Below are 27,301 nucleotides of genomic sequence, written 5' to 3'. Positions count from 1 at the left end.
GAAAGCACTACTGGAACTTCTTTTTTTTATTTCCTTGCGTCTAAAAAGGCTAAATGTGGAATTTTGAAAATTTTCTTTGTTGTAATCTTGCATAACTCGATTGATCGCTCTTAATGCGCCAAATTTGAACTAGAGCCACAGAGGGGGCGTTCTGCAAATTTGGCTACTTATCATGGACAAAATCAATACACTCTAAGAGATCAAAAAGAAAAATGAAGACTGTACTTAAATCAATCAAGAATGAATGGTAAACTCTAAAGAATACAAGCCAAAAATAATAAATTAGGTCAGATTTGAAGAATCTGGTTTGACAGTCCGTCGCTTCCAATAACTATGAACGAGGAAAAGGAAAAAAATGGGGACAAAAAGAACTATGAGCGATTATGTAAAACCAATATTTATTGAGATGTTTTAAATTACTTTTTTTTTCATCCTCCGGAATTTGCACATGTTTTGTCTCAACAGTTTGGACATTTATACCTACCACCATTTGCGACGATTGAACACCTGTTAGTGCAGATGGATCTTGCATCTATAGAGCAGCAGGTGTTTTCCGAATCAACAAAACGCACAATTGACTGTTCCAAAAGTGATATCTTTAAAAACAACCCTACTAACTCCAAGCAGTAGTTGAAAGGAATGGCCTCGATTAAAACTTTTAATAGTTCTTTTTTTGTACATACTTACCCAATTAGCATATTTAATGTTCTACACAGAATGAAATGAAGTTTTTTTTCATGAAAATGCATTTTATTAAATATGTGCAATGATTTAAAAGTAAAATGGAAACAATGATGATGAATAATGTAATCCTATCAGTGAAATACACATGTGAACCGCCATGTTAGCACCTCGTGTACTGAAATAAGTACAGAGTGACAAACGAATCAGTACAAAGGGCGATCAGAAAGAAAGATTTATAATAATGATGAGGTAACACTTGTCTTGTACTTAGGTTTCAAAAACTATCTAGTCATTATTATTCATTGGTTCCGGAAGAAAGCTAAGTGCTAGTAAAACGTAAACGAATTCGTTAATACAAATAACAAATTTAACAATACACAGTGAAGCGAGAAATCATGGGCTTATCACAGAACATGTATGGCATGTTTTATTATTATCAATACCGAAGGGTGAAACTGCCGTAAGGCAGGGACAGGAAGCAAAAGCGCAATACTGTACAGTCCGTTAAAGTAAGCCATTAAACAACCTTCTTTGACACTGCCTTACTAAATGACGAACGACAACTGTATCTATGAAGTTTGCAACTTTCTTTAGCTATGACATTCGAAGCACTACTATTTACACAATTAGATTTCGTTTAAGTTGTTTATATGTCCACATCAAATTAAAAAAATCTTTAGGAGCTGTCCACTGCACTGCACCGATTGTTTGATTTTTTAAAGTCGAAATGTCTTGAAAATATGGACAGCCATCCAATGTCATAACTACGTAACTAATATATTACAAATCACTTGTTGTATTTTTGGATTTCTGATAATCCCCTAAATGTTGCCCATAAAGTTCAAACCGACGAAGGAATAGCAAAATTGAGTCAACCAAATTATAGAGATATGCACAAACATTTAAAAACCAGGAGGATTACTGTCATACAAGTGATAATTTTGTAACGGTTATGTCCAATGGTTTTGTTAAATTCTTGACAAAATCTGTTCTTTTGACCTTAACTTATCCGGAGAGATCATTAAATACAACACTAACTTAAATTAAAAGAGGTTGAGAAGTCCCCCAATAGGAACAAGCTGTGGTCATTTATATCACAATTCTTTTTGTTTATTCAGCCAGTGAGTTCTCTTCTAACTTAAATGTCTTAATCACATTAATCGACATGAAATCAGCGTATAAATATCAGATCGTTTTGACCAGAGAACCACTCACTGTACTAAAAAACAAAACTTTAAAACTTAAAGTTACACAGGATTTTGATGATTTAACAAAATGTTAGTCATACTATACTACAACAGCACTCATAGAGTGTCTTATTGTGAACACATCGATAGCAGTCTGTGGCACTATCACGAGCTTCAGCTCTGTTTCACCCTTTTTCGAGGTGGACCTATGGGGGGTATTTGTTGCGTTGCTAACGCACGGAACGCTTCTGCAATGAGATGTGGATGCGTTTGGATCATACTCTTCCAACCTGGCGTATCCATTACGTCCGTCGCGTGCCTTTAAACACAAAGTCAGCCTTCAGTTACACTTTTTTTACTACTCACGTATTGATGAAGTCTATTGCTTGTGCTTTTAACTGATCTGCACTATGCAGATCTGCCAGTATTAATATTTCGGCGGCGTTATCTATTGATAAATTCGTACACAGCGCTTCTTCACACATCACTTTAAGTCTTTCTAACGCGTACTGTAAAGAAAAACGAAATAAAACTGAAAGGCAGGTTATTAATGGTACTAACCTTATCGGCCGCTGCTAATAAATCATCAGCCATTTTTTCTAAATTTGATGCTTTTCCTGTATATATAAATCTAAGCATTTCCCTTAATACTTCGTGGTCTACATCCGTAATATCTACTCTATTGTGTTTTCTTTCTTCCATTTCATGCTCAAACATGGCTTGGAAAACGGGACTTCTTGCTGAAAACAGATAAGAGCGGTTTATAAAAACGTCTCTTGTAATCGAAAATTCGTTCAACAAAATGCACACGCAAAACAATGAGAGGCACGAAGCATCCACTCTACTCGCATTCTTTTAATGAAATTATCAGTGTCATTAAAATAGCTTTAAACGTAAGAGAAAATTAAGAACGATTTTTATTAGTTTGCATCCTCAAAAAATATAAATTTGGAAAACCGAAGACTCTTGTAAGTTCAGTGTAAAAAGCGGAAAAAACTTACAAAGGCAACAATACATTTTAGTCTCAATAAAAATGATAAGAAATTTAGAAAGATTTAACGATTCAGAGGAATTAGAGTTTAAAATTCAGTAGAGTAATTGAAAAGGTTATTATTTCACCTAATTCCGTGAACAAACAAGCGTCATTTTATTTATGCGCCCATAAATATTATTTCTGCAAAGATAAAAATTAGCCTAGTTAACTACTTAACGACACTTAATGACGACATAATATTGACAAAATAGTTGTTTTAAATAACAATATAATTAAAAACTTACCTGCTAATATCGCTTTATGAGCCTGGAACTCCCTACCAGCTACAGACAGAGTTACATCGCTAAATTTTTGATTTTCGAATAATAAACCTAAGTCGTCCGATAACCTACATTCTGGCACTTTAAACTGAATCGTATTCGACTGGCCAGAAATATTTACACTATCAGCAACAACACTGACCTACAATCCCGAATTGTTTGGTGAATTTATTAATCACAATTGTAATCAGAACTCACTTCACAGAATATCGTTAGTTTATCGTCCGGTAGAAGACCATTAGCTTCGTCCAAGAGAAAATCCCTTCGGATGAATTTTTTGAAGCCCCAGTCTTTTCCTTGAACGAACCTGTACGCTCGTTGACTTTCCATCGCTTTCGTCTCTTCTCTTTTCGCATTTAATATACTAAATTTAAATTTGGCTCTGACTTCGCTTTTATTGCACGAGACGAGAAGGAGATATAACGAAAGATAGTCTTTGCTTTCTTCGTCCAGACCTTTGGGATTTACCCTTAGACACCTAAAAACAACAAGTGAAGACATGATGACGAGGGGGCTTTGATTACTGACCATTTTAATTTGTCGTTCGCTCCTGCCGAAAATGTCGAAGATTTTAACACTTCGCCCATTTCTTCGCGGCAAAAACTAAAATTATTTATTGTCCACATGTAGCTGAATTTGACGACTTTGACCTGAAATAGAAAAAAACTACTTAGAAAAACCACTCATAAATTTAACAAGAGAAAACCTTATTTCGACGTGTAAATGTCGAACAAATAAACATTAAATTTTGTAATTTGTACATTTTACACAATTACTTGAAAAAGACGCGACGCTATTATGACATTTCCTTGTCATGGGTACTTGATTTATATTAGCAAAATTAGACTGACGACACTATAGCAACCTGATGATGACAGCATTGCTGTAGAAACGTGCGTCAGTTATAAAAAGGTTAAGTTTCAAGGTTGCTAATTAACTAACCTGATGCACTCTCTTCGCAACAGGTCTTAATTTGTCGCAGAGGATCACTTTTAACACTACCCGACTCATATCAAAATCAATTTTATGCGCCAAATGCAGATTCAGTCTATTCGATCGTTTTAAGCTATTGAAAACGTGAGGTTCACAGCAGTATCGTTAAAAAACTTCCGAACAGATCGAGATATGAAAAGATAAATAAAAACAGACTATGACCATAATTTAAAAACCACGTTCATTGTTTCTAGAGATAATTTTACGCTTGTTATCTTATAATTTCATGTCAAAATTGGTATTTACACTACTAAGGGCTTAAATGCAATTTTTTGTTTCAATTGAATAGTAGTTTTTGCACGATTGGCGACCAATTTATCGAATATCCAAACAATGGCAATTTTTATTGAAAGTATTACAAAGAATCCTACACTGTTTCGACTTGGAACTAAAATTAAAACAGTGAACAAAGATTAAAACAAATATTTCAGATTAAATTATCTTGTTATTGTAGAGCGCATAGTTTTTCTATTATAAAAAGTGAGTGGTGAGGAAAAAATTCGACTGCCGACTTTTGCGTGTTAGGTCAAATGGAAATATTTTTAATATTCCTGTTTTTGTACTATTTTTCAGCAGCAAAATATTGCCGCGTATTAAAGTGTCGTTTTAAAATTAAGTTGGAAACTCTACCCAGATTTTCAACCTATTTCTGTATGACGTCATAACAATGCTACCAACATGACAAGCATGGGAGGCCTACTACATACGATCTAAATGATTGATGCAATCAACAAATAATTCATCTAAGAAACTATCTTTTGTTGAAGTACTTTTGTCATACAACAAAATCTGCTTTCCACTATAAAATGACGCATATTTTCTTAATTATAATTAAACGTTGACGTAAACGGCAAACTTAAAAGCTTTGCAACTCAATACACGCACAAAATAAATAATTAAAAGTTCTTTGAATTATGATTTATTTTGATTATCTTTATCAAAGTATGAACCATCACATTTCACTTGCAAACACGTGTATTTAACTGGGAATTGACGAAGGCATGCGTTTGAACGTTTTACACAACAAAAATTTGTAAAAGAACTTGAGGAAAAAAAGATTTTTGCATTATTGTCTGAAACAATATTTTAATACACATTAACTTATCTAATCTAGTGCAAATTCATAAGTATGTGTGTTTCGAGCAAACTTTCTTTTTCTAAGAAAAATTGATAACGAGATTAATTACGGCTGTCGATTCGTTCATTTAATCGCCCGTTGTGAACACTTACAAAAAAGAAGCAAAGTTCAAATTGATTTTTAACTGAAGTGTCCATGGAAAGTCAATTCCTTTTCAAAGTTCCTGCTGATGGTGGCACTCTTTTATGTTTTATGTTATGAATGAATGAACAATACATCGTCGGAAAACCTTGTATCAGTTAAAAATAATATGATGGCTCTATGTGTTCGGATTTTCGACCCTGAACAAGGGCATTCACGTCGACGGTCTTGAGAAATCCTGAACATCACCATAACGTGATCTGATAAGCTCAAGCTTACAACGCGACGGTTTTTTCAGCGGTGAACTTCGATTTAGAAAGGTTGGGAGCTTTTAGGGCGTCTCTGCTCCAACCATCAACTGGCAGTTTATCGACATAAACCACAGCAACACCTAGGAACAATGAATCGCTGTGTGTAACCCTGGTAGTTGATGGTCGGATATCGCGAATGGTCAAATAATTCTAACTGTAATGTCGAAACTTGCATTTGTGGTGCTCGGTCACAGGCAGAGGCTTAATTTCCAAGCAAGAGCCGTTGGCCTCTACCAAGGTCAATACTAGAACATTGCCGTTTGCTGGCCGAGTAGTTTACCTTTGGAAGGAACGGGTTGATGGTTCTTTGGAGGTTTAGCTTACCTGCGTGTAACACCAGTTCTCGGCCACTGGGGTGTTTACCTCCTGGGGTGGTGGACTCGGCACCCGACTAACGGCCATGGTACTCGTGGGATGCAGGTTGGAGCTGACTCGGGCCGTTTGGCCGGCCGAGCAATCACTCACCACCGGCAGCCTGCAATCAATACAAAACTAAGAATTCCTCCAAAACTACTGTATTTTAACAAATATGTAATCCAACAGACATTCCACTAATTTCAAACATAACTGTTAGACCGCCGCCTTAATTGTTCCAAAAGATAATATTTATTAGCAACGTGCTACATTACGGTTGATAACTAATATTTCATGACGATAATTCCGACAAAATGTGGTTGTACCATTTAAACTGTGGATTTAAAATCCAAATCTATGGCACATGCCACGAACTTTTGATTCATTTCAAGTCACACTTAACAATTCATCGTGTTCTTCAGTCGTAACGGGCGTGTTACTGAAAATTCAACAGGAAGTACAAAAACCTTTCCAAAAAGGAAAACCGATATGTGCTCTACGCAGATTACCATCGTCCTTTAAAATAATCGCAAATGTGGACTTTCCAAAAATGAAACATGCTTATCAGCAATTGGTGAAATGGTTAAAAATAAAACAGGAAATACTTAAAAAAAATATTTGCTCAGTTTTCAATACGTAATTTTGTGGAAACACTAATTGAAATGTTTCAAGTATTGCATGTAGATAAGTACGAAGGTTGAAGTAAACATAATTTCATGTAGAACAAAAAGGAACACTCCCAAAAGGACGATCGCCATAACATAATAAAGTTTCCGGAATTACTATAATTACGAGCATTTATTAAAAACAGCGAAGTATTTCTACGACCGTGGATAAAATCGTTTTTACTTTTTACCCGCTTTTTAACTTTCACTCTTCGTATAAAAGTGTATTTATAAACATTTTCAAATAGTTAAAATAAATATCTCCTTGAAGTGCTCGCAGATATTTTAGAATTACAAAAATAGGTAAGATTAAGAGTGTCTTGTGTTATGCAACTGTTAAAAGTCCACAAAATACGCCTGTCCGAGAATAATATTAATAAATATCATACAACACTGCTAATTACCGAATTGATTTGATGACGGCTATGAATCGATTAATGCTCATTATTGTTAAAATGTGACATTCGAATATCACTGCGTGTTAATGTTTACAAAATTAGCAAGTATCTCGACTGCATTGTAAAGCAGAAATGAAACAGTAGTGTCGATCAGAAATAAATAAACATTTTGAGTCACAGAAAAGTGTCGGTGACAATCGTAATTAGTGATCAAATTTCAATAAAAGCCGTATAATCATTCCGTTATTGTTAAATGTTATTCAAATTACAATAGTATACAGATTGACATCCGGTAAATAAAACAGTAGCATTGTTTTTAATGTACGCGAAAATGATCATCAATACTAATCCGTTATAGTCGTATCAAATTAATTAATGACAACTTGATAACCAACCCGAGATGGAGCGATAACTCAATAAGGGTACATGTTTGTGTCCTCTGAACACAGGAAGGGTGTCACAGTTGGAATTTATGCGGTCTGTAATTAATTCCAATCATTGAACCTACATGAATTCGTGTACATTTTTAATAGTGAATCGAACGAAGGTGAACGCATTTCTTTACCATAAACGCTTAATAGGCAAGCCAATTCCGATAAGATAACCAATTCCAAAGAAACGTGACTTTTGACATTGACAACATTCGTAAACAGACATTATCGTCACAGGTTGCAGGATGCAGAGGCAAGGATCAACATTCACCGCACATGTCACCTCAAACAAATTACAAGAGAAACCACGAAGGAAGACAGAAACCTTCACAGCGTCTTTACCACTCTGAACTGAAACTTCTCAATAAACTGTTGAGCAGTACCAAGAGAACTCAGGTAGTTCCTTGAGTTTTAAGGTCGAGGACTGGGTCCTTTCGAGCAGGTAGAAATCTTTGGCGACAATTCCTCCGAATCAAAAAAGTATACTCCGAAATAGTCGCGACAAAAGGAATCCTACGTCTAGCGGTACATGTCGTTTCATTCTTGTTAATCTAAGTTAATTGTCAACCTAAACTGGTATGAAAGAGGAGGAGGTATATCACGAAAATTCTGCAACGTTTGCGGTTGGCAAGGTCAAACACCCCGGCATATTCGATGATCAACCAGACAGTTAGGTTGAGGATGATGACTGTTTATTGAAGGTCAGACTTAGTACATCGCTCCTGCTCAAGAGGTATAGGTCAATGGCCGTTTGACGATTTGCTCTATGCAAGGACGACGGTGGAGGCTATAGGGGCCCAGCCCCTCGAAAACTTCCCCACGAAAGAACCCTCGCAACTAGGGAGAACACGCGGAGAAACGTGGGAGAAATGATGATATTTTCCTTGCCTTTATACTTGTAGCTTGCTTATTGTCGAAACGAAAACGACTCGTTATCAGGTAAAATATTACCGGAATAACTGTATAGTTCAATATCATAAACTAGAGGTACGGGTCTAAAGCAGATTACTGCAATTAGCTGTTGAAGTAATATTTATTTCATCGTTTGAATCGTCGATGAGCTGATAAATATTAAAGCCATGCCTGCCACAAGATAATTATGTGATATTGAAACATATACTTAGCTTGTTTTATCAGAAAAATATTTTCCTTCTGGTGCAAAATATTTTGTACAGTTTTCACGATAATCAGCGAGTGTCAATAGACGCATGTCAGTTACTTCTATCGTGGCAATTCAATTTAGCTTGTGACAAAATGTTCTCTTTATCAAACAATTTACACGACAGTAATTTATTGTTGTTAATTTGCGATTAGCACATATCAACGTATTTATCAAAGGGACACATGTAATCTAGCGTAATTAGTAGAACCTTTACGTGTTCTCATTCTATTTTGTTTGGACTCAAGAGAAGCAGCTGAAAAATCCCCCAAACAATAGAACTAGTGTATCGAAAATTATCACCGCTTTTCCCCCAATTTTTAATAGCGACTTACCGTTCTTGCTTCACAATAAATCAGCACCCGGTTCCTAGAACCGCATTACATATCCATTTATACGATTATAGAAATATAACTGCATAACAAATTCTTGTTCCTGACAGCTTCATTTACAATAATGGAACGTTCAGAATAATACAAGCAGCTACTTTGCATTAAATCCTTGTGTTTTCAACTGCAATGACCGATATCATTTTAAGTTATCTCAAATAGACAAAGCGTCGTTCGTCGCTCATTGCAATTGCTATTATTTCTTGCTTCAGCTGAATAAAACAGGAATTTCAATCCAGACAATATGTTAATAGTAACTCTTTGAAATTCCAACTAGAAAAACTGCGCAGAAAATCGTGTCAAGTTTCTGTAATAGAATTAGGTGATACCACACGAACTGACCCTAAACGTCAAAAACACGTATTTGCAATTCAAATTTGTTATTTGGTGAAATTACACCTGCGGCTTGAAAGGACAAGGGCTATTTTAGCATGTGTGCCCTATAATTAAAAATAACGACCTATTTTCGCGTCACAATCTTGTTTACTACGACGAGAAGTCCTGTAATCAGGTCAGACCGATCTAGGTAAGCGGTTACCTTTAATGAGAACAATGATAGGTTAATAAGGTAAGTCGAGTTGTGGAATTGATTACTTTTACGGTCGCACCTTCACACCTCTTGAAATTGCAAAATGACTGAATTTCACGCGCGTTCATTTTTCAGTGCAGATTAACTAATTATTTTCAGTTGGTGATTCGTTTATTATACAATGATGTTGAGTAATGACGGGATCAAAAGGAGGCTCGCAAGGAACTAAAGAGGACTGTCAAAGCTGCCAAAAGCACGTGCCGATATCGCGATGACATCTGTAAAATGGGTGTATCTCTATCGTAATAAATAACAATCCGGAGTGATAAAATCGCGATAAACACAAAGCGTTTTATATCAAAGTAGATGAACCAAGTTCGCCTATTTATCATAAACCGTGCCGGTACATAAACGCTTACATAACAAATCACTCAAACCGTATGCGATAATTTCGACAAGGTTTTCAGATCTCCTTGAGTTAATATCCTTTGGCTGCTACAGTTTAAACAATTGACTAGTTACGTTTGTTTGAACAATTAGTAACAGAGGACCAAGCCACGCAGTTACCAAACACAAAGCTAACGTAAATTTAGGCACATGAAGTAATATAGATTTTAACTTTCTCCTCAATGTAGGAACGTAGAGCTGATGGTTCCATGTAAAAGAGAAATCGATATAGTAGAGCGCGGGTGTTCAATAAGGAATAAAGAGCGCATAAAGGGAAAGCGCGGGTCCTTTCGCTCTCTCGACCGGGTGAAACTAGGAAACATTTCACCAGAGCCGATACCTACTGTTGCCTTAAAATAATTACACAACGACCATTGCATTGAATAATAATTGATACGCAGATTACGGTGAAATCTCAGAATCCCAGGACCTAAAATGGACAAGGGACTTTAACAAAAATCTTTACCAGTTATGGAGTTCACTTTCCATCAATCAAATCTGGACAGAAGCAGCAAACTCGTCTTGTTAATTTATGATGTAGCACCACTATTTTGATCAACCCATGACAGATGACAGAAAACCGCGCAATCTCACCCTTTAGGAACAACGAACTTGTCCTAATTTCTTCAAGGGTTGCTTTTGGTTATGGTCAGAAAATGTTATAATGTTCAAAATGACCCTGTACTTCTTACAGTGGGGGCCACTTCATTTCTCACATTTGTAATTTTGACAATGATGAACATATTTGAAACGGACGGTCAACACGAAATTTGGGTCAAAGAGGAGTTTTCATGGCGTTTTTTAAATTTTATTCAAAGAACTAGTGTATCCTGTATAAAGTAAACCGTCTTTCTAAAGCCAACATCTTTCTCTATATAGATTTTATTCACAGGTTTCACCAGTCAAGGGCGATGCTTTCTACTCTTTCAAAACGTGAACGTATATCGTTGTAACGTTTGAATGCTCGAAATTTCACCGAAATTTCTTTCCGACGTACAAAGCTATAAAAATTTTACTGATCGTTTGATATTGCGTTGGTTTTGTTCTTCCTAAAGCGTGGAAACTGACCGCGTTACAAAGCGAACAAAGAGTTCATGAAACCAAGGTCTTCTCTTAATTTTACCTATTTTTATTATCTCTTCTGTAAACGTGATGTTAAGTAGGTTAGTACAAGTATTGCGATGACGAACTCATAAACCAAAAAATCATTACATAAAGAGTCCTAAACGTGTCATGAGCTTCCGCGTCTAGGTCAAACCCGATATAATCTAATTAGTAATTAATTAGCAACATATACAATTACGTAATGACAACAATTTAAAAAATGATGAGCGTCATAAAACTAAACAGTCTATAATATGGGTCAGAGAAAAATAACGAAGCAGAGTTGTGAAATTGTTCGCTTAAAATTTACTTTGATAATTTCACTAAAAGACTTTCACTCATTGCGTGTGGTAATTCCACGTTAAATGCAGTTTTCTTTGTTGGCGACCGTGTTTTAGCAGCAAAAGCCGCAGAAATGATGACTCTTTTTTATGGACATAATCAAGGAACGATTTTCAATAATTTAGTATTGAGAGCGCACGTGTTTTTACATGGCATTCGAAATTAATGTCATGGAATACTGACGGTTTTTATTACCCTTCCACCCTCAATCATTCGATTACCCCCGAAATCTGGGTTAAGGGCAGCGAATAAGGACGTGTCACGGTAATCACAAAAAGTAGGTCTTATAGGATTTCCGACTTCATGTCATCATTTCTTTTACAGACGGACAATACTCAATTTTGGTCGCCTCATTCCAAACAATTTTTCATGTTAGTCTAGTATAAATAAATAATTGTAAACTCTTGACCCCGTTTATTTTATTTCTCGCGAAGAAAGTATTCTCAGCAAAACTGACCCAGGAATTTTAAAAGGTCTACGAAATCAAATAATTACGAGTCACCGTTTTTTACTAATTAAAATATTTATGTAATATCGCTTTTAATAATTTATTCTATGCCTTAATCGCCAATTTATATTCACTCAGATTTGGTCGATTTAAAATTAGTACTTACAACTATCGTTAAACAAAACAATACCCACAATAAAATGGGGTAATTTGAAAACTTTGATGATAATGTCAACTGAGTGTATCGATTTTTCTAGGAAGCCTGTAGAGTTGCCTGTCACCCTGTTGAAACATTAATTATTATTAGGGCACAAAGGGGTGTTTCCCTAATTACAACCCTTTTACGTCCGTTAAAATGAATCGATTCATTCAATATCGCATGATTCGACAAATTGATTCTCGATTGCATGAAAAAATAGCAATAACGGGTATCATTCATTCGGAACGCCAAAATCGTTATTATTATGAATAAACCATTTTCTTGTAAAGCGGGTAAAATATCCCACCATTATAAATGTACTCATAAATAATATTAGTGCATTACTGTGGCATTTTATCGATCAGTAATAAAATTGAGTTTCTGCTTTTTGGAAAGTAGCATTATGTGCAACAGGGACACAGAATTATTTCACATTTGTTGCCGCTACCACGCTCTATTAAATGTATGCCATGTTAATAAAATGCTGTATCAATAGGCCATAAACTGTATTAAGTAATCTCACATACATAATTATTTTACAGAAAACGTGGCACGAACATTACACAAATAATCTAAAAAGCTTCGTACGAGGCCATCTCGTAAAATTATCTTTTGTGATCATAATTACAGAGCACCAGAAAAACTATATGACACGCAACGATAAATTAGAATTAAAAATTAATATTTGGTGTTTTTGGAACACATGCCAAACACTAACGACAGCGTAAATCAACAAATCAAAATCTTGGTGAGCAATCTTGCACCAAAGGCCGTGAGTTACGTGAGTAATTTGGGTTAAAAAGTTAAAATTACCTTTAGCTCGGCTGTGTAATACTTTTTGGAATTTCTGGCAGGAAAATAGTTTTATTTTTGAACAATATTTACAAACCATCTCGTTACAGGTAACCTTCGTGTTAAATTCAATTAGAGGATCAAAATCTAATTATGTCGTAACGTAACTAACCGCAATTCTAATTCCAGCAGTTTTCAGTTTTACATCTTGTATCGATGGAGATAACCACGTGTAACGGAAAGTGCGGTGCTTTAGCTATTTTTAATAAGTCTTAACCTTCAAATCGGTTGGCTGAAGGCCGAATAAAGGACTAGTTGATAGGCATAATTACCTTTGCTTTACGTCAAGCCAACGAGGGATTCGAATTCGTTATCACACTTTGGAAAATTGAACTGAAAAACTGCTTTCAATCAGATTAGTTTTATCAAATGCCAGTACTTATTAATTACGCAAATTAATAAGAGCTTGAAAAAATGGTTCTGGTAATGCTGACATTACAGTGACATCAATTCTTTAAACAATCGCCTTTTACCGCGATAATCTTTACGGAAAGAAAACCACTGGCATACGACTTTTATCATTACCACGTTCCATTTCCAAGGTAAAATATTTCACAAACATGACTGTCGGTTCTACAGCTCAAGGCAGTTTTTCCTCGTGTTCGACTCAGTGAATGAAGAGAAAATCTAGCTTTTAATGGACTTTTTTTTCTAAAATTAAATAAACGTGTATCGCCGCCCTTGGATTCGCCTAAAACAAATAAGAGCGAAGGTCTATGCGGTAATTTTATTGCTTTCGAAAAAAGAGTAACGATGTTTATGCAATTACAAAAATAATAATGTAGATGATGACAGAAGTAGACTTTTAACAGTGTTATATAATTTTTGTTTCTCTGAAATCATCTTGGAAATTATACATGCGAACTCGACCTTGCCCATATAAAATAGGCTAGCACAGATGATCTAATCTTGTCAATTGTAAATGAATGGTGTAGCGAACACACTCCTGTTTAATGAACATCGATTAAAAAGCTGTCGGTTTTCTAAACTTTCATCCACGAAAATTATGTAACCGCGATTTTTCTCCCAATTAACAGTTCCGAAGTTTCACAGAATCCGACTTTCCAAAACAATTTAATCGGCGAACAAAAACCAGGAAATGAATTGTTTTTTCTTCGTCGGGGACCGAGTCTCAATATGGGTTTTTCATGGGCGGTTGATCAAAATTACCTTCACTCTATCAGACAAGAAAGATCCATCGATCTTGAAATGCAGTTATGAATGTGATGAAAGTCGATTGGATGAACCAGAGCGCGATTTGGGCTGGGAAAAAATCTACTTGCGAAAATACGGAATTGAACCAAAACATAAGCATTTTCTAAGCGCGCGTGTCTGATGTAGAGTATGAAAGTAGAACGCCGAAGTCCCCCAACATCTCCGCTCTAGATCCGGAGCGGGCCAGGTCAGGGGTCGCCATACTGTTCCCCTTCTCTAAAACGTGGTGCATTCGCTCGCTGTTCTCGATAGGAAACCTGGTTATGGTCGTCGAGGACGATACCGATGGGCCACATCCTACCAATTGCAAAAATACGCGTATTGTTGTCAGGGGGCCTCGAATTGGAGCAATGACAAAATTGTTAACATCAATGTCAATAAATAGCAGCGAAATGACCCTTGTTGAGGTTCCAAAAGCTTCCTAATAAATTTATCGCGAACTTCGTTCTTATGACTCATTTTATCTCGTCGACGAGTTGTAGATCGTGCGCAAGGTATTAACGAGAAAAATGTGACACCTTTAATAGATTCGTTGTCAAAATGATGGGCCTTGGAATGCTTTGAAGATAAAAATTATCGTCAGGCTAAAAACGCCACATTTTAAGACGTCAAGATTGTTTACCATTCAGGGATTTTACAATCTCGCGATCTACAACTGACAAATAGAAGGGCAGCATGACCCCGTTCGTTCAAACCCGAAAAGCGGATTTTTCAGGTGATTACCAAAAATTTAGGTCATCGCCCAAGCGTTCTTTGTCTTCTACTTTACCAATCTTTTCACTTATTCCACTAACGACCGCATTGAAAACAGTTTTTCCTTATGCAACAACCGTGTAGTTAATAAATCGAACACCCTGAATTGTCTAGAATGAATCAGCGTTTTCATAACCCATTTCATGCTCCATCAAAAACATCCAATTACAGTTTTACCAGCAAAATATGTTTAGATAACAATTTTGGAGTAACGAGCTTTAAAGAACCTGAATTTTTACCGTACGCTCGCATTTTAAGCATGTCATGACAAAACAGTTCGCTGTACTTGGTGTCATTAGATTGTAGTTTCAGAATTATTTCGAGTTTTGACACAGATATCTACTTTGCATATAGCAACAAAAATCAAAACAACATCGCAGACAAAAAAAGAATAATTCTAAGTAAGGTCCACCTATTTTGAATTATTCAAATATTGATATTTTCACATTTAAATATCAACGAGCGAGACTGAAAACAGGGAATATACCGTCTGCTGGCTAATGAACGTTTCGTAAAAATAAAGCATTAAAATTTTTGCTGCAGTTCCACTTTTCTAATTTAGCCCAGCTATTGCACAATCCCACCTCAGAAATTTAGAACAATATTAAAAAGAAGTGATAGCGTGATGCCCTAGATGCCTTTATTTTTCGCGGGCGGGCAAAAACTCGAGAATGGTTGCACTAGATTTGATGTCGCTAATGCACGTGGTCATTAACAGTAATCCTCTCGATAGAACCATATTCAGGTCACCTTTTGAAATAATTAATTGATGTGGGAGGCTAGTTGATGAATACTAGAATTGAACACATTCTAATTTTCAAATTAAACCGACAAAACAATGATGACACGCTTTTCCGACAAGAACTGTAAATTCAGATCGTCCAATATTCATGCAAATTTCGTCGACAAATCTTTTGTTGTACGAGAGAACGATGATTTATCGATGGAAACAATAGAGTTAAGCACTGGCTTTTTGGTCGGAAGTGAAATCAACTTTCGGAGAGAAAATAGGACGCGCACGTGTGGGGCTGTGGGGGCCACGATGTGAAGGAGTATCAACATAAAATCTTTATTAGTGCATCTATTTTCACGAGTTTACTACTTGCTGTATTAAATCTATTGTTAGAGAAGTTGGCCGAGGGTAAACCACTTTCTCTTTAATTAGTAGAAACAGTAGAAAGATCTAATTAATACTAAAACAAGGGATGTAAAGTGGCTGGAAGAATGTCATTGATAAAATACGTAATTCTCTCGGTTACATAATTAAATCACTCTGTAGACGTACACGCTGCCAGTCGTAATTGCATCATAAAAATACCAGAGTTGTTAACTATTTTTTGCGTGAAACAATAATTGGAAGATTGCAGTGTGCAATTACACTCGCTTTTTCTGCATAAAACGTTTAATTTGGCAAGGATTCAATTCATTTACGAAATTGTTACATCTTTAGGCCTTAGCAGGCATTTTTTTCTTTACAAGCATTAGAAAGACCTGCAATAAGAGCCCGTTTATCTAGTTTAAACGTTTATGACTAAGTACTCAAATTTTTGAAAAAAAGCATTACGCGAACGAATTTCACCGCTTTTAATTGAGTATGATATTTGCCACTTTTCAGGGATCAGTAACGTTTCGAATTCATAAATTTAATCACTCCGGATCATGAATATCAGTGTGCAATTTTAAAACATTCGCTTCCATACAGAAATTTTGTAAAATGTTTAATGCCCAAGGCATTCCGCATATTGACGTGTTTTGCCCACTGGCTCAACTGGTCGAAAACAGGGCAAACATAAAGTGACACTAAAATAAAAATCCCACACGAAAACTGTAAAAATAGAGTAAATCATAAACAACTGAATTTTCGATTTCAATTCAAGCTGGATGTGTCTACCTTGAGAAGAAATCAATTTATGAATGTTGTCTCATCTCCTTTATATTTCTCCTCGCAACAATAGAAGTCAACATCAATTTGCATGATATGCGGATACAATCATCGCTAAATAGTGATGACATTGGTCCCGAGCGATGCAAAAATTTAGCAAAATATGTTAATAAATAAAAGCGGATGTTGTTGGATCATCTTATCGTGAATAATCGTCGAAGTTAGCATTTACATAATTTAATAAGCAAGAGTAAAAATTTCGATATTGATTACACAATTGAGCTATATTAAGACTAAAGGTTAACACTAATGATCGTCCAATTATTTTAAATCTCTTTTACCTCCAAATCCCCGAGTGGGTATATTTCGTCCCATAGCACGCATCACACGCGAGGAAAATCATTGGTACAACTTCGAACCGACACAAGTATTCTCGATCCATGTCAAATTTTTCTCTTGTTTCCGTATTGATGCGACATTGCTGTAACCACTTATCACTACTGCTTCTGCTCGGTTTGTTCGCCAGGTGATAAAAGGTTTATCAATGTGACATTGGGCCAATGTTAGCGCAAAAATATTTTCATTTGTTCGGTTTTTTCTACGTGCAATTTATATCTCCTAAAATTGCTCGCAAGGCCAACACGTGAAATAACACAGTAAAATGATTAAATAAAACGGCCTTGCGTATTAACGCGTAATTGCGAAATTTTTGATATCAGTGGAGGTTGCCTCCTTATCTACGATCAATAAACGTCAAGTAACAAGTGCGAAAATCAATTACCTGAGGACTTTTTTCAAGAAGTGCTAATATTATCTGTGAGAAAGTGACGAGAATTGCCCGTGACATGGGAAGATTTGAAATAAAATATGCACATGCAATGAAATCAGCAACTAAATTCGTCTGTACAGCTCCGCACAGTTTTATTTTGGTAGATTCGTTTATTGCCAAGGTTACAACGTATTAACTAATGATAATAACAATGATCGAAAGTTACGATAGGCATCTCAATCTTATCAGAGGACATTTAAGGATAAAGCAGTAAAATTGAACCTACTCTAACGTGTTCTTCTTCTTCTAAACATATTTTTATCTATTTCCACGTTGCAAATTATGGCTTGTTTGACATTGACTGTCTTCCACTATGCCCACTTTATTTGGCCTGATGAATACCCACATAAACGCAAACGAATAAGTGCAATTACACTAATTATATACAATTATTTCTGCAATATGTGTCACATGCAAATCTTGTCATCCACCCATTTACTCTGAGATTAAAAATAGTGCACTTGACAGAGAAATGTCATTTATTACTTTATGACTAATTGACATAAGCTCATGTTGACACCTTCACAAAATACCCAATAAACACATGAATGAGTTTTAGACGTGACAGGAGTAAAAGATTTGACTTTAACATCTAATTATAATAATTAAAGAGTATTATGCAAACGTGGGTGCGTTACGCGTAAACGGATTTTACTTTTAACAACAGATTTATGGAGGGATACAATGTTTCTACCACTGTGGGTGGTTTTAAATTTAGAAACTGATTACCACTTCGTACACATTATTTGTTAAGCTCCCATCGGACAAAAAAAAACATTGTCAAATTTATTATTAGCGTCGAAACAGCTTTGGAATTTGAAATGGGTTGGTAGCCGTGCTAAACATTTCCTGTCAACAATGACATCTTTACATAACAATTAATGTATAACCTCAAACTGTCAAAGAAACACAGCGGTACCTACCTAGACGCTTTTTTTTCTAATGTCAGTAGCGCTTTTTAAATGAGGTGAAATGGAAACTATCCATATAAAAATTAGATCGTGCTAAATTGGTATCTATAAAGTACAAACAATACACCTGCCGGCAAATTTAAATTTTCCATGCTCATCTAGTATCTAAATAAATTTTACTAGGTTTTCAGGACAAAATAAAAGTTAATTATTTTTACTGCCAGAAAATATCGTGGTCTCTTTTCGTCACGGTGAAGGCGAATTACCAAAAAATGCGAAATCGATGTGTAAAGAGTAAATAGTGGATTTTGGTAAAAATTTTCTTGCGTTATAAAGTGTAGGTGTCATAAAAGTTTGTTAAAATATAATGGTTATAGATTGTGTAATCGTTTACAAGGAAAATGAGCAACCGTGAGACTGTATAACTTAACACCTATTCTAACTATTAAACCAATGAAAGTTGTCGACGATTAGCCAAGGAACCATTTCCTACCAAGATAATTCGTTAGTCGGCTATATCTAGATACACAATAATTTAAATCTCAGGGCCGGTCATTTTCATTGCTTTAGGCTGTTAATGAATAACCTCAACTTTAGTATGTGCTATCTGCATATACAGTAGTTTTGACTATTCCGGTGCGTCGGGATTCAACGATTTTTCCAACGGTTAAACGCCCATTCTTTTGTTCTCCAAAAAAGGAGTTTTATGATGTGGGAATAATACGATAGGTGTAATAAAATAACACGAAAAAAGTGTCGTTTTAATGTATAATGTTGCTCAACTAATTTCCAAATTAACATAACACTTTCCCATCGGTATTTAACACTATTGTAACGGATTTTACAATACCGATAAAAGAACAACTGCAAATTTCCACCCAAAAATAGCGATAATTACAACGTAATTAATTTAGATCGAAGCGAACGCGCCTGTTTCACGTTGCAAATACCGCAATTAAAACATAAATTATATCATCCTGGACGATAAATAACTCAAATACCCAGACCGTAATGCAGAAACAAGAACAACACGACGCATGGAGCTATTCCCGGACGATGACCGAGGCCTTGGAGGCCTCCTGGGTCCGATGGCCCCACGAAGAAGAACAAAAGTATGCAGCTGGAACGCCCGAAAAAATATGTTTAGTGCTCGAGCCGAGGACGACGAAACGAAAAAAAAAACAACATTGTGTTGGTGAAAATACCCTTGAGCTGACAGCTGAGAAACGAGCCCTCTCCCCACAATACAGGGCCGGACCTGGCGGATTTTCGCACAATAACGAGATCAGACTTTCCCAAAGAATGGCATTTGAATGTAGGGTTTCATGGTGATATTAGTCGGCATTTTGGGGTCATTGAAAATCTCTAAATTGAAGCAACCAGCCGTGCTCTACATAGCCTGGCACACATAAACATGGGTGGGTTATTCTATTATGATTGTTTATACTACTGAGGAGTCCATGTAATACATAAATGATAAACGGAAACCAGACAAACGAGGGAAAGTTTGAAGGCCGCGAGCTTTGAAAGCTCGTTTGTCAAAATTTTTGGCATGGAATGGAGCTTTTGGTTAAAAGGAACAAGAATGTTGCTTGTTGTGTTTAAAAAAAATTAAAATCTTACCTGGCTAAGGCCATTTTGACATTAGTTAATCCTTTGTTTAAGGTATCACTGAAAGCTCCACCACACCAGCACCAAACACACGTTTTTCACTTGGTCGCTGTCAAACTTAACCTTACTTTAGAAAAATAAACAATGCGCAAACCAAATGAGCAAACCCATCTCCATCTGCATTCGATGGAGAACTACATCAAATTAGAGATCCGTGCTTTATCGTCCCCCACTCCGGTGAGCAGTACAAAAAGCACCAATCGGGTGTAGTCGACTAAGGTCGTCGGCGACGTCAAAGACAGAGGAATTCTGAAACTCTCTGGCGAAGAGATAAAGCTCCGGTTCGATCAATAAAACCCAAGTCCTTCCAGCGTTGCACCACCTAAAGCTCTGCCGTACTAAATTCAAAAACTCCAACTAGACCGATATGGTCGTAAATTTCGCGCATGTGTGTGCCTACCAGCACCCGTCATATTAAATTTCAGGGAAGCAGGCAGCTGTAGCGGGAATACAACGAAGTTCATGAACAAGGGGGTGGAATACTGAACTGCAATTATTTATTCAACCCAAATGGCACCCATCGAACACTGATTGTGTAACGGCCACAGCAAGGTCGGACTGGGATTCATTGCAATTTAATAAATCTATTCAAAATTCAACAAGGACGACATAAATAAAAATCCAATGGAAAAAGCTCAAAGTGAGAAAAACATAACGCGGCCCTACAACAGCCAAACACAATCAATAAAACAAACAAAAACCATTGAACATATGCACACTGATTACTGTGGCGCCTACTTTTTCAGATTTCATAATAAAGACGAGCTTCCATCCCACGAGTGATCTATGCTTGTGCAATCCCTATCCTTTCAGTGTTCCCAATAAAACACGGTAACGACATCAAAGATCTCTTTGTTTTACCCCAACTTTAAATTCTGAAATTGCGTGTTCGTTGACTTTGTGCTAAATATTTAGCAAGTTGACAAGCCGAGTAGTAGACTTGCTGTGCATCGATAAAACGTGAAAGAAACTAAATGAGCAATTAAGTATCGTGTGTCGGGGTTAAGTACGTTTCGTCCTTAGCTACTGATTCAAGTTTCAGGAAAACGAACGGCAAGGTAAATTGGTACCGAAATATATGTATTTAGGCGAAAGATGACAGTGACGACAAAAAAAGATAATTAATGAAAAGAAAACGACACTGAAAGACAACGACAATAATTGAATTAAGAATTTAAGTGCGATACTCCAACAGACCGCCTAATTTAACTTTTCCATTATGACTCCACGGTACAAGTTTTTTACTTCTATTACGATGGTATGATCAAATAACTTCAATGCTCCGAGTCATATTACCTTGTATACCTAGCAATTTGCGTGCAAGACATCACTTTACTTAAAACTCTTCTAAAAAATTTAATTCCAGGATCTTGTTTTACAGCTCACTGTTACTATTTCCAGGGCCATACAACAAATTAAGTTTTTAGTCGCCTCGTAATTTCGTGTTATACAGACGACATTAACAGAAATCGAATTTAAGTATTGTCTTTGTGGCAGATTATTTGCTCCTGAAAGCTATTTTACGATCTCGAGTTGTGTTCTGATTCTTAGAGAAGACAGAAAGCAATCTCATTTTATACTTTACAATCCATTTTTGTGTCTGTGAAGCGAATAAATTATGTAGACATTGTAAGTAAAATGTTATGAACTGGAGAGAGTTAGTAAACTCTTTGTTTAAAGGAAGCTTTTTAGCAATTTAAATAATTCTGTTCAAAGCGACGCTTTCACATTTGTTTTGAAAAAATTTGTTTCCCAAAAAACTCAGTGATCGGCAATAAAATAATTAATAATTACATAAGCAAACACATCATTGAAAACAGGATTTGGTAAACAGCGAGCGCAAAAAATATTTTTTACATCCAATAATGTATTCATATTTGCGAATAATGCAATTACCAACTTGGCGTTAATGTGAGACTATTAGGGACTTTTACTTGAACAGAAAATCAATACTTTTTGGTATTTGCCAGTCTAGACTGAAAATAAAGTGACACTCCTTAATATTGGCAGAAGGATCTAATAAATGTCATGATTCTTTTAAAATGAAATAATTAATAAGACTTTACGTAATAGATTTATTCAGTGATGAATCAATGATCAATTACGAAGGTAATTGCGGAAAAACCTAAACCCTGCTCGCTGTTAAAGATCGACATTTGTACATGTAAAACAACTAAACCAGCTCAAAGCTACGAAGTAATCTAGCTTATTCCGAACTTTACAATTACTCGCAGCATGATAATCATCTCCTTTATATTTTTTATCGTCCCCGAACACTTTATAACCTGTTAGAGATTACTCATTGCAAAAACAATGTAAATAGTCCGCATCTGCATTTAATAACGGTGACATATTTAATTCATTTTGTAGATCCGAGGATTCATTAGTCATTCTCGAATAAAAAATTTGTCACAGTAAACGTCGAGTTACACATCTATGGCCTAATTTCTATTGAAGACTAGCTCGTGAGAATTTTAGATTGTTGGCCATTCTACTCAATTAAATGCTCTCTACAAATAATTGAAAGTAGATTACATGTAAGAGATATTGTTCACATTCTCCAGAAAAAATACATACAATGTGGAATATGACGCGATGCGTTACGCGGACAGTTTATGTTTAATTCATTTAATCTGGCCTAATTAGGTGGAATGGAGCTTGTAATAATTAACCCAAAGATAACATATAGGAAAAATTATTCGTTACGGTTTACTTTTGGTAACTAGAGCCGTCCCCAATATTATTTTATAAGGACATAAACTAGTAGTTCATGTCGTCGAGTATTTATTTATTTCGACAATCGCAAAGTAAACAAGATTTTGCGGTCCGTATCTGCTGACAAGAATTAAAGCAGACCAATTTACCTGAATTTTAGTGTCAACTACACAGTTTGGTGGCCCATTTTTCTAAATCTGTGATGTTTGAAAGATTGTGCTAGTAAAATGTTAGTCATCTTTAAACTAGTTCATTGTCATTGCTGATTAGTAATTTCACATCAATACGCAGACCTCTCTTCCGGTTTATTGACATGTTATCGATTTTCATGGTAAAACTACAAGAGATACAAACTGAAAAACCGTTTTCAACTTTTATACAAAAGCTGAAAGTCGAGCGTTCTTCGCGAGGAAAAAAATGACTTGAAAGCTAGATAAACTATAAAATGAGCTATCTTTCATGTGGATTTATTAACTTTCTAAGGAACACCCAGCACTCGAAATAAGTCTCATGAATTTATTGTGACTTTTCCTTTCTCTTGAACACCAGTAGTGCCCTCTACCCATACCACTAGAAAGTGTAAACCTAATTTTACCCAAGTTTAATCGACCACGACAAAATTTCAGTACGCACACAGTCAACTTGCATTCGGATTATGTCCTCTGTTTCAAAAGGTTACAACCGAAACAGACAATAATTAGTTTAGTGAGAGTTACAAGCAGAGGACACGAAATATTGACCTCGGGCAGAGAGGTCGTCGAGGAAACGCTGCGCTACAGACCGCAAAGAAAATATTTTTGGGCCAAATTTGACCAAAAAGCATCTCTTTGTCTTGGATCATTTCCATGCAGCTTAATGTCTGTCCAAACCCGAAAACTTTATATAACAGAGACAGTTTATGAATAAAATTCTGACATTCCAACGTGAAAGTTATCTCGGTGCGTTGTTTCTGTTTTGAACACTTTGTTGGCCACTGGTCTAAATTTAATCCCACTCGATCCAGACTCTTGTGAAATCCACTTTCACTAGCGTGGCCAAGTTTCATAATTAAACGGGGACGATTCTTACAATCATTGATTTCCACTACACAAGGTATTGTAAAAAGACCCTTCATTTAAGGGAATATGAAAGTACTTCCTCGATAGTCCACACGCAACAATTAATAATAATGCGCAACGAAGTACATAAATGGGAACTAGATCTAGATAAAATTTCTCGAGCGTCAGGGAAAATTAAGTAAACAGACGATTAATCTAAATGAAAAGGAAAAAACACAGAAAATGTTGCAAAGTCGAACTCCTATTTTACTACTGATTAATTAAAAGTATTTGCAACGGAAATCCCACCTAAGCGCATTCATGTAAATTACGGTATTGAAATATTGTTATTGATAGACACATTTTATCGTCATGTTGTCAATGTTGTGAACACAATGAAAGAAAAGCAAAAGAATTTTTCTTCTTCGATTTGTCATAATCTTAGTACAACTAACGACTAAAAAAACAAATGAAATCATCTTGCTGCTATTTCGATTTTTCAAACCATTTGAAGCTGCTTGCCACTAAGCTGTCACTTTTAATAAAGTTGGAAAGAAAAGCAAAGAACTGAAAGCGGTGCTTTGAAAATGTGCATTGTGAACACGTGCCGAACTAGAAAAATATTACCTTTGAACATAATATGAGTTCAATAAGTAGTGTAAAGTCTGAACCACACCATACGTGAATAAAGTTGAACTTATACTAACGAATATTAAAAACGAAGAGTCTAATAAATTATTTAAAAAAAGTTCCATATAAATGCGAACGGAAAAATGCAATAAAATTTATCAGCATCGAGTGATCCCATATTAAGGATTTTTTTTTCTATTTTACGATATTTAATAATCTGTTCGCAACAAAAACTAACAATAGATTGAAAAACTTGATATGTATGAATCAAATACAAAAGGGTCTTTGATCAATGCGTTTGTTATGTTTTTTATTTGTAGGATATGATATAAAATAATCGGATTGATTACAATACAAGACTGATTAGCGGCGGATTCCCAATATTTTTGATTGTATGTAATAAGATTTCAAAGTTCTAGATCAAGTGTTTCATATAAAAAATTATCAGAATTCGATTTCTCAGATCCTTAAAAATTACTTTTAATCCACTTATTCTCAATTTTAGATACCTCCTAAAATTGTAGTATATCAAATTGTATTTCGAGATTACGAATTCGTAGTAATTTAGGTGAAATTATTGCCGGTTCAGTTGTATGTACCTCTATACAAACAAAATAAAATATTTACGTCAGAAATGCCTCATTAATGATTACCTTTCTATAATAATATAATATACGTACATACTATAATGAAAGGTTTTGTAAAATTAGTTTTCTTGGTTAAAAACATGGATAAACCCCTTCGAGCAAACAGCGGACAGGACGTTCAAACGGTACACCTGTATGTATAATTCTATACAAAAAATTAATATCAAAACATGACGGCTATAATTAAAATTATTAGATAATTTTGTTTTATTGGTACAAAAAAATCCCTTCCGGAACTTGGCATCCTCTTAAACTTTTTTAGTTTAATCAAACGATTAGAATAAACACTTTATCAATCTATGAGTTAAACAAAATGATAATAATAAGTAATGGGTAATTTACTTCACAAAAAAGTAGGATTATAAAAAATTACTTTCTCCTTGGTAAAAAAACTAATAAGACTGGTCATAAAATTATAGAATGTAATTTCTTCTGGCTTCTTTCTATTATGAAAGAACCGATAAAATAAATTCAGAAAATTATTAGTGTGGAAGGAAAAATTACAATAATTCTCCCACCAATTTGGTGTTAGCACAAATGTGAAGAAACACCCGTCAAGGATGAGGATCGTCTTGGAATGCTCATTTCCGGTTCGTTCAAAATTTGTAAATGACATGACATGACATGGACATGGAGGAGCAACTGCTCAGCTTGAGAGCAGATACCTCAAACATTCTTCATGCATTAACTATTTGATGAGCGGTTCAAGTCTGCAATAAATAACCCAACAAGAAAATCTATATCAATATCTCGGGAGTAATAAATATAAAATTTCATTCTTCATCACTGAAGTTTAAGATCCATAAATTTGTATGTTTTTCTTTGAGAACATCGTAAAGCAGACTAGAACGTAATGTTTTGTGCATTACCAATAGTTGAATTAATTGCTATGAAATATTACATCCGGATAGATGTAATTCTTTGATCTCAAGCATGAGTACAATTTAAAAGTGGAATCAGAAATTATGGCACAGAAGCCGCGAATTGACAAGATTGTAATGAATACATAAAAACGTGTTTGAGATTGTAGAAAATATTAACAAATTCATAAAAAAGTTAAGAGCTGAATCAACAAAAAATGTATTAGAAGGTAACTGATATAATTACATCTGTTTGTGTTATTTATATCAATATATTTCACGCACTGATAACGAGAATTTTGCCTAGCTCCACATTTCACAGATTGACCTTAATTAAAATTTGGGCGTGAAGGGCCACTTCAGAGAAGTGCCAACTGGCTCAGCATATTTCACATTTGAACCTCTTCAGCTTTTTCATACTTATTTTTATCAGTAATTTTTTACAGCTCGCTAAATGAAAATCATTCTTACGTAATAGACTGCGAATTTATAAACGCGAAAGAGCGTAAATGAAAGATATTCTTGGAAGAAAAGCAGGTAAGGATAGTGTGTCAATATATTGAATTAATGTAGCCCTTGGCCTGACCCGGATTTTGTTGAATTACTTAACAATGTCTGATCACAGCAGAGGTAAGTAGTTTAAATTACGCAGGGGCAGAAACTGATTAATTATATTTTACCCCCGTCCTCTGTTGCACGATGTAACCTTGAAAATCCACATTGATAATAATAACACAGATAGCAGCAATATTTGTTTTGATTTGAAAGTCTACTCTACTCCCAATAATTCATACAATTTCATTGATATCTCTAGCCCCATTTTCGCACGTCTCCACAATGGGCAGAATGTTACCATTTTAAAAAATGTGGAAGTTACAAGAATCAGTACCACAAAAGATAACCTTCAAAAATAAACATATGATACATACCCAATATTTCACAGCCTTTTCATTCGCCTTCACGACCGCAACGTATTAAGTCAACACCAAATAACATTTTTGCGGAGAATTTACACATTTATATCACAAAATTAAGATCAAAAACCTTTTTTTGTCCAAAATAAAATTTAAGACTGTGAAACCATCTTGTCGAATTATTTCAACTGCCGTTGACAGATGGCGACACG

At 35.4% G+C, this 27,301-nt stretch overlaps 1 protein-coding gene across 2 annotated transcripts; it reads right to left on the bottom strand.

The window, feature by feature from the left end:
- Positions 1–728: 728 nt before the first annotated feature.
- Positions 729–27,288, bottom strand: rdx (BTB/POZ and MATH domain-containing protein rdx). 2 transcript variants are annotated; one of them, XM_088038354.1, is made up of 8 exons: positions 27,105–27,288; positions 6,033–6,183; positions 3,714–3,835; positions 3,384–3,663; positions 3,150–3,327; positions 2,433–2,611; positions 2,238–2,380; positions 729–2,190 (listed from the first exon to the last, which is right to left on the bottom strand). In XM_088038354.1, exons 2-8 carry the CDS (start codon positions 6,108–6,110, stop codon positions 2,046–2,048), a joined length of 1,125 nt encoding a protein of 374 aa, XP_087894480.1. In that variant the 5' UTR covers positions 6,111–6,183; positions 27,105–27,288; the 3' UTR covers positions 729–2,045. The 2 variants fall into 2 exon arrangements, with proteins under 2 accessions (XP_087894480.1, XP_087894479.1); XM_088038353.1 differs by lacking the exon at positions 27,105–27,288 and adding an exon at positions 7,691–7,931.
- Between the last annotated feature and the right edge of the window lie 13 nt (positions 27,289–27,301).

Source organism: Gnatocerus cornutus, chromosome 6, assembly GCF_029298725.1.
Source record: "Gnatocerus cornutus isolate USDA-ARS CGAHR chromosome 6, icGnaCorn1.1, whole genome shotgun sequence".
Lineage (NCBI taxonomy): Eukaryota > Metazoa > Arthropoda > Insecta > Coleoptera > Tenebrionidae > Gnatocerus > Gnatocerus cornutus.
This window is presented reverse-complemented; position numbering and strand designations above follow the sequence as displayed.

Coding starts and splice junctions, on each gene's coding strand:
- rdx (XM_088038353.1), bottom strand. CDS start 7,782: ATGTCTGTTTACGAATGTTGTCAATGTCAAAAGTCACGTTTCTTTGGA. Junction 6,184..7,690: donor TTGCCTATTAAGCGTTTATG/GTAAAGAAATGC, acceptor TATTGATTGCAG/GCTGCCGGTGGTGAGTGATT. Junction 3,836..6,032: donor AGAACTGGTGTTACACGCAG/GTAAGCTAAACC, acceptor TTTCTATTTCAG/GTCAAAGTCGTCAAATTCAG.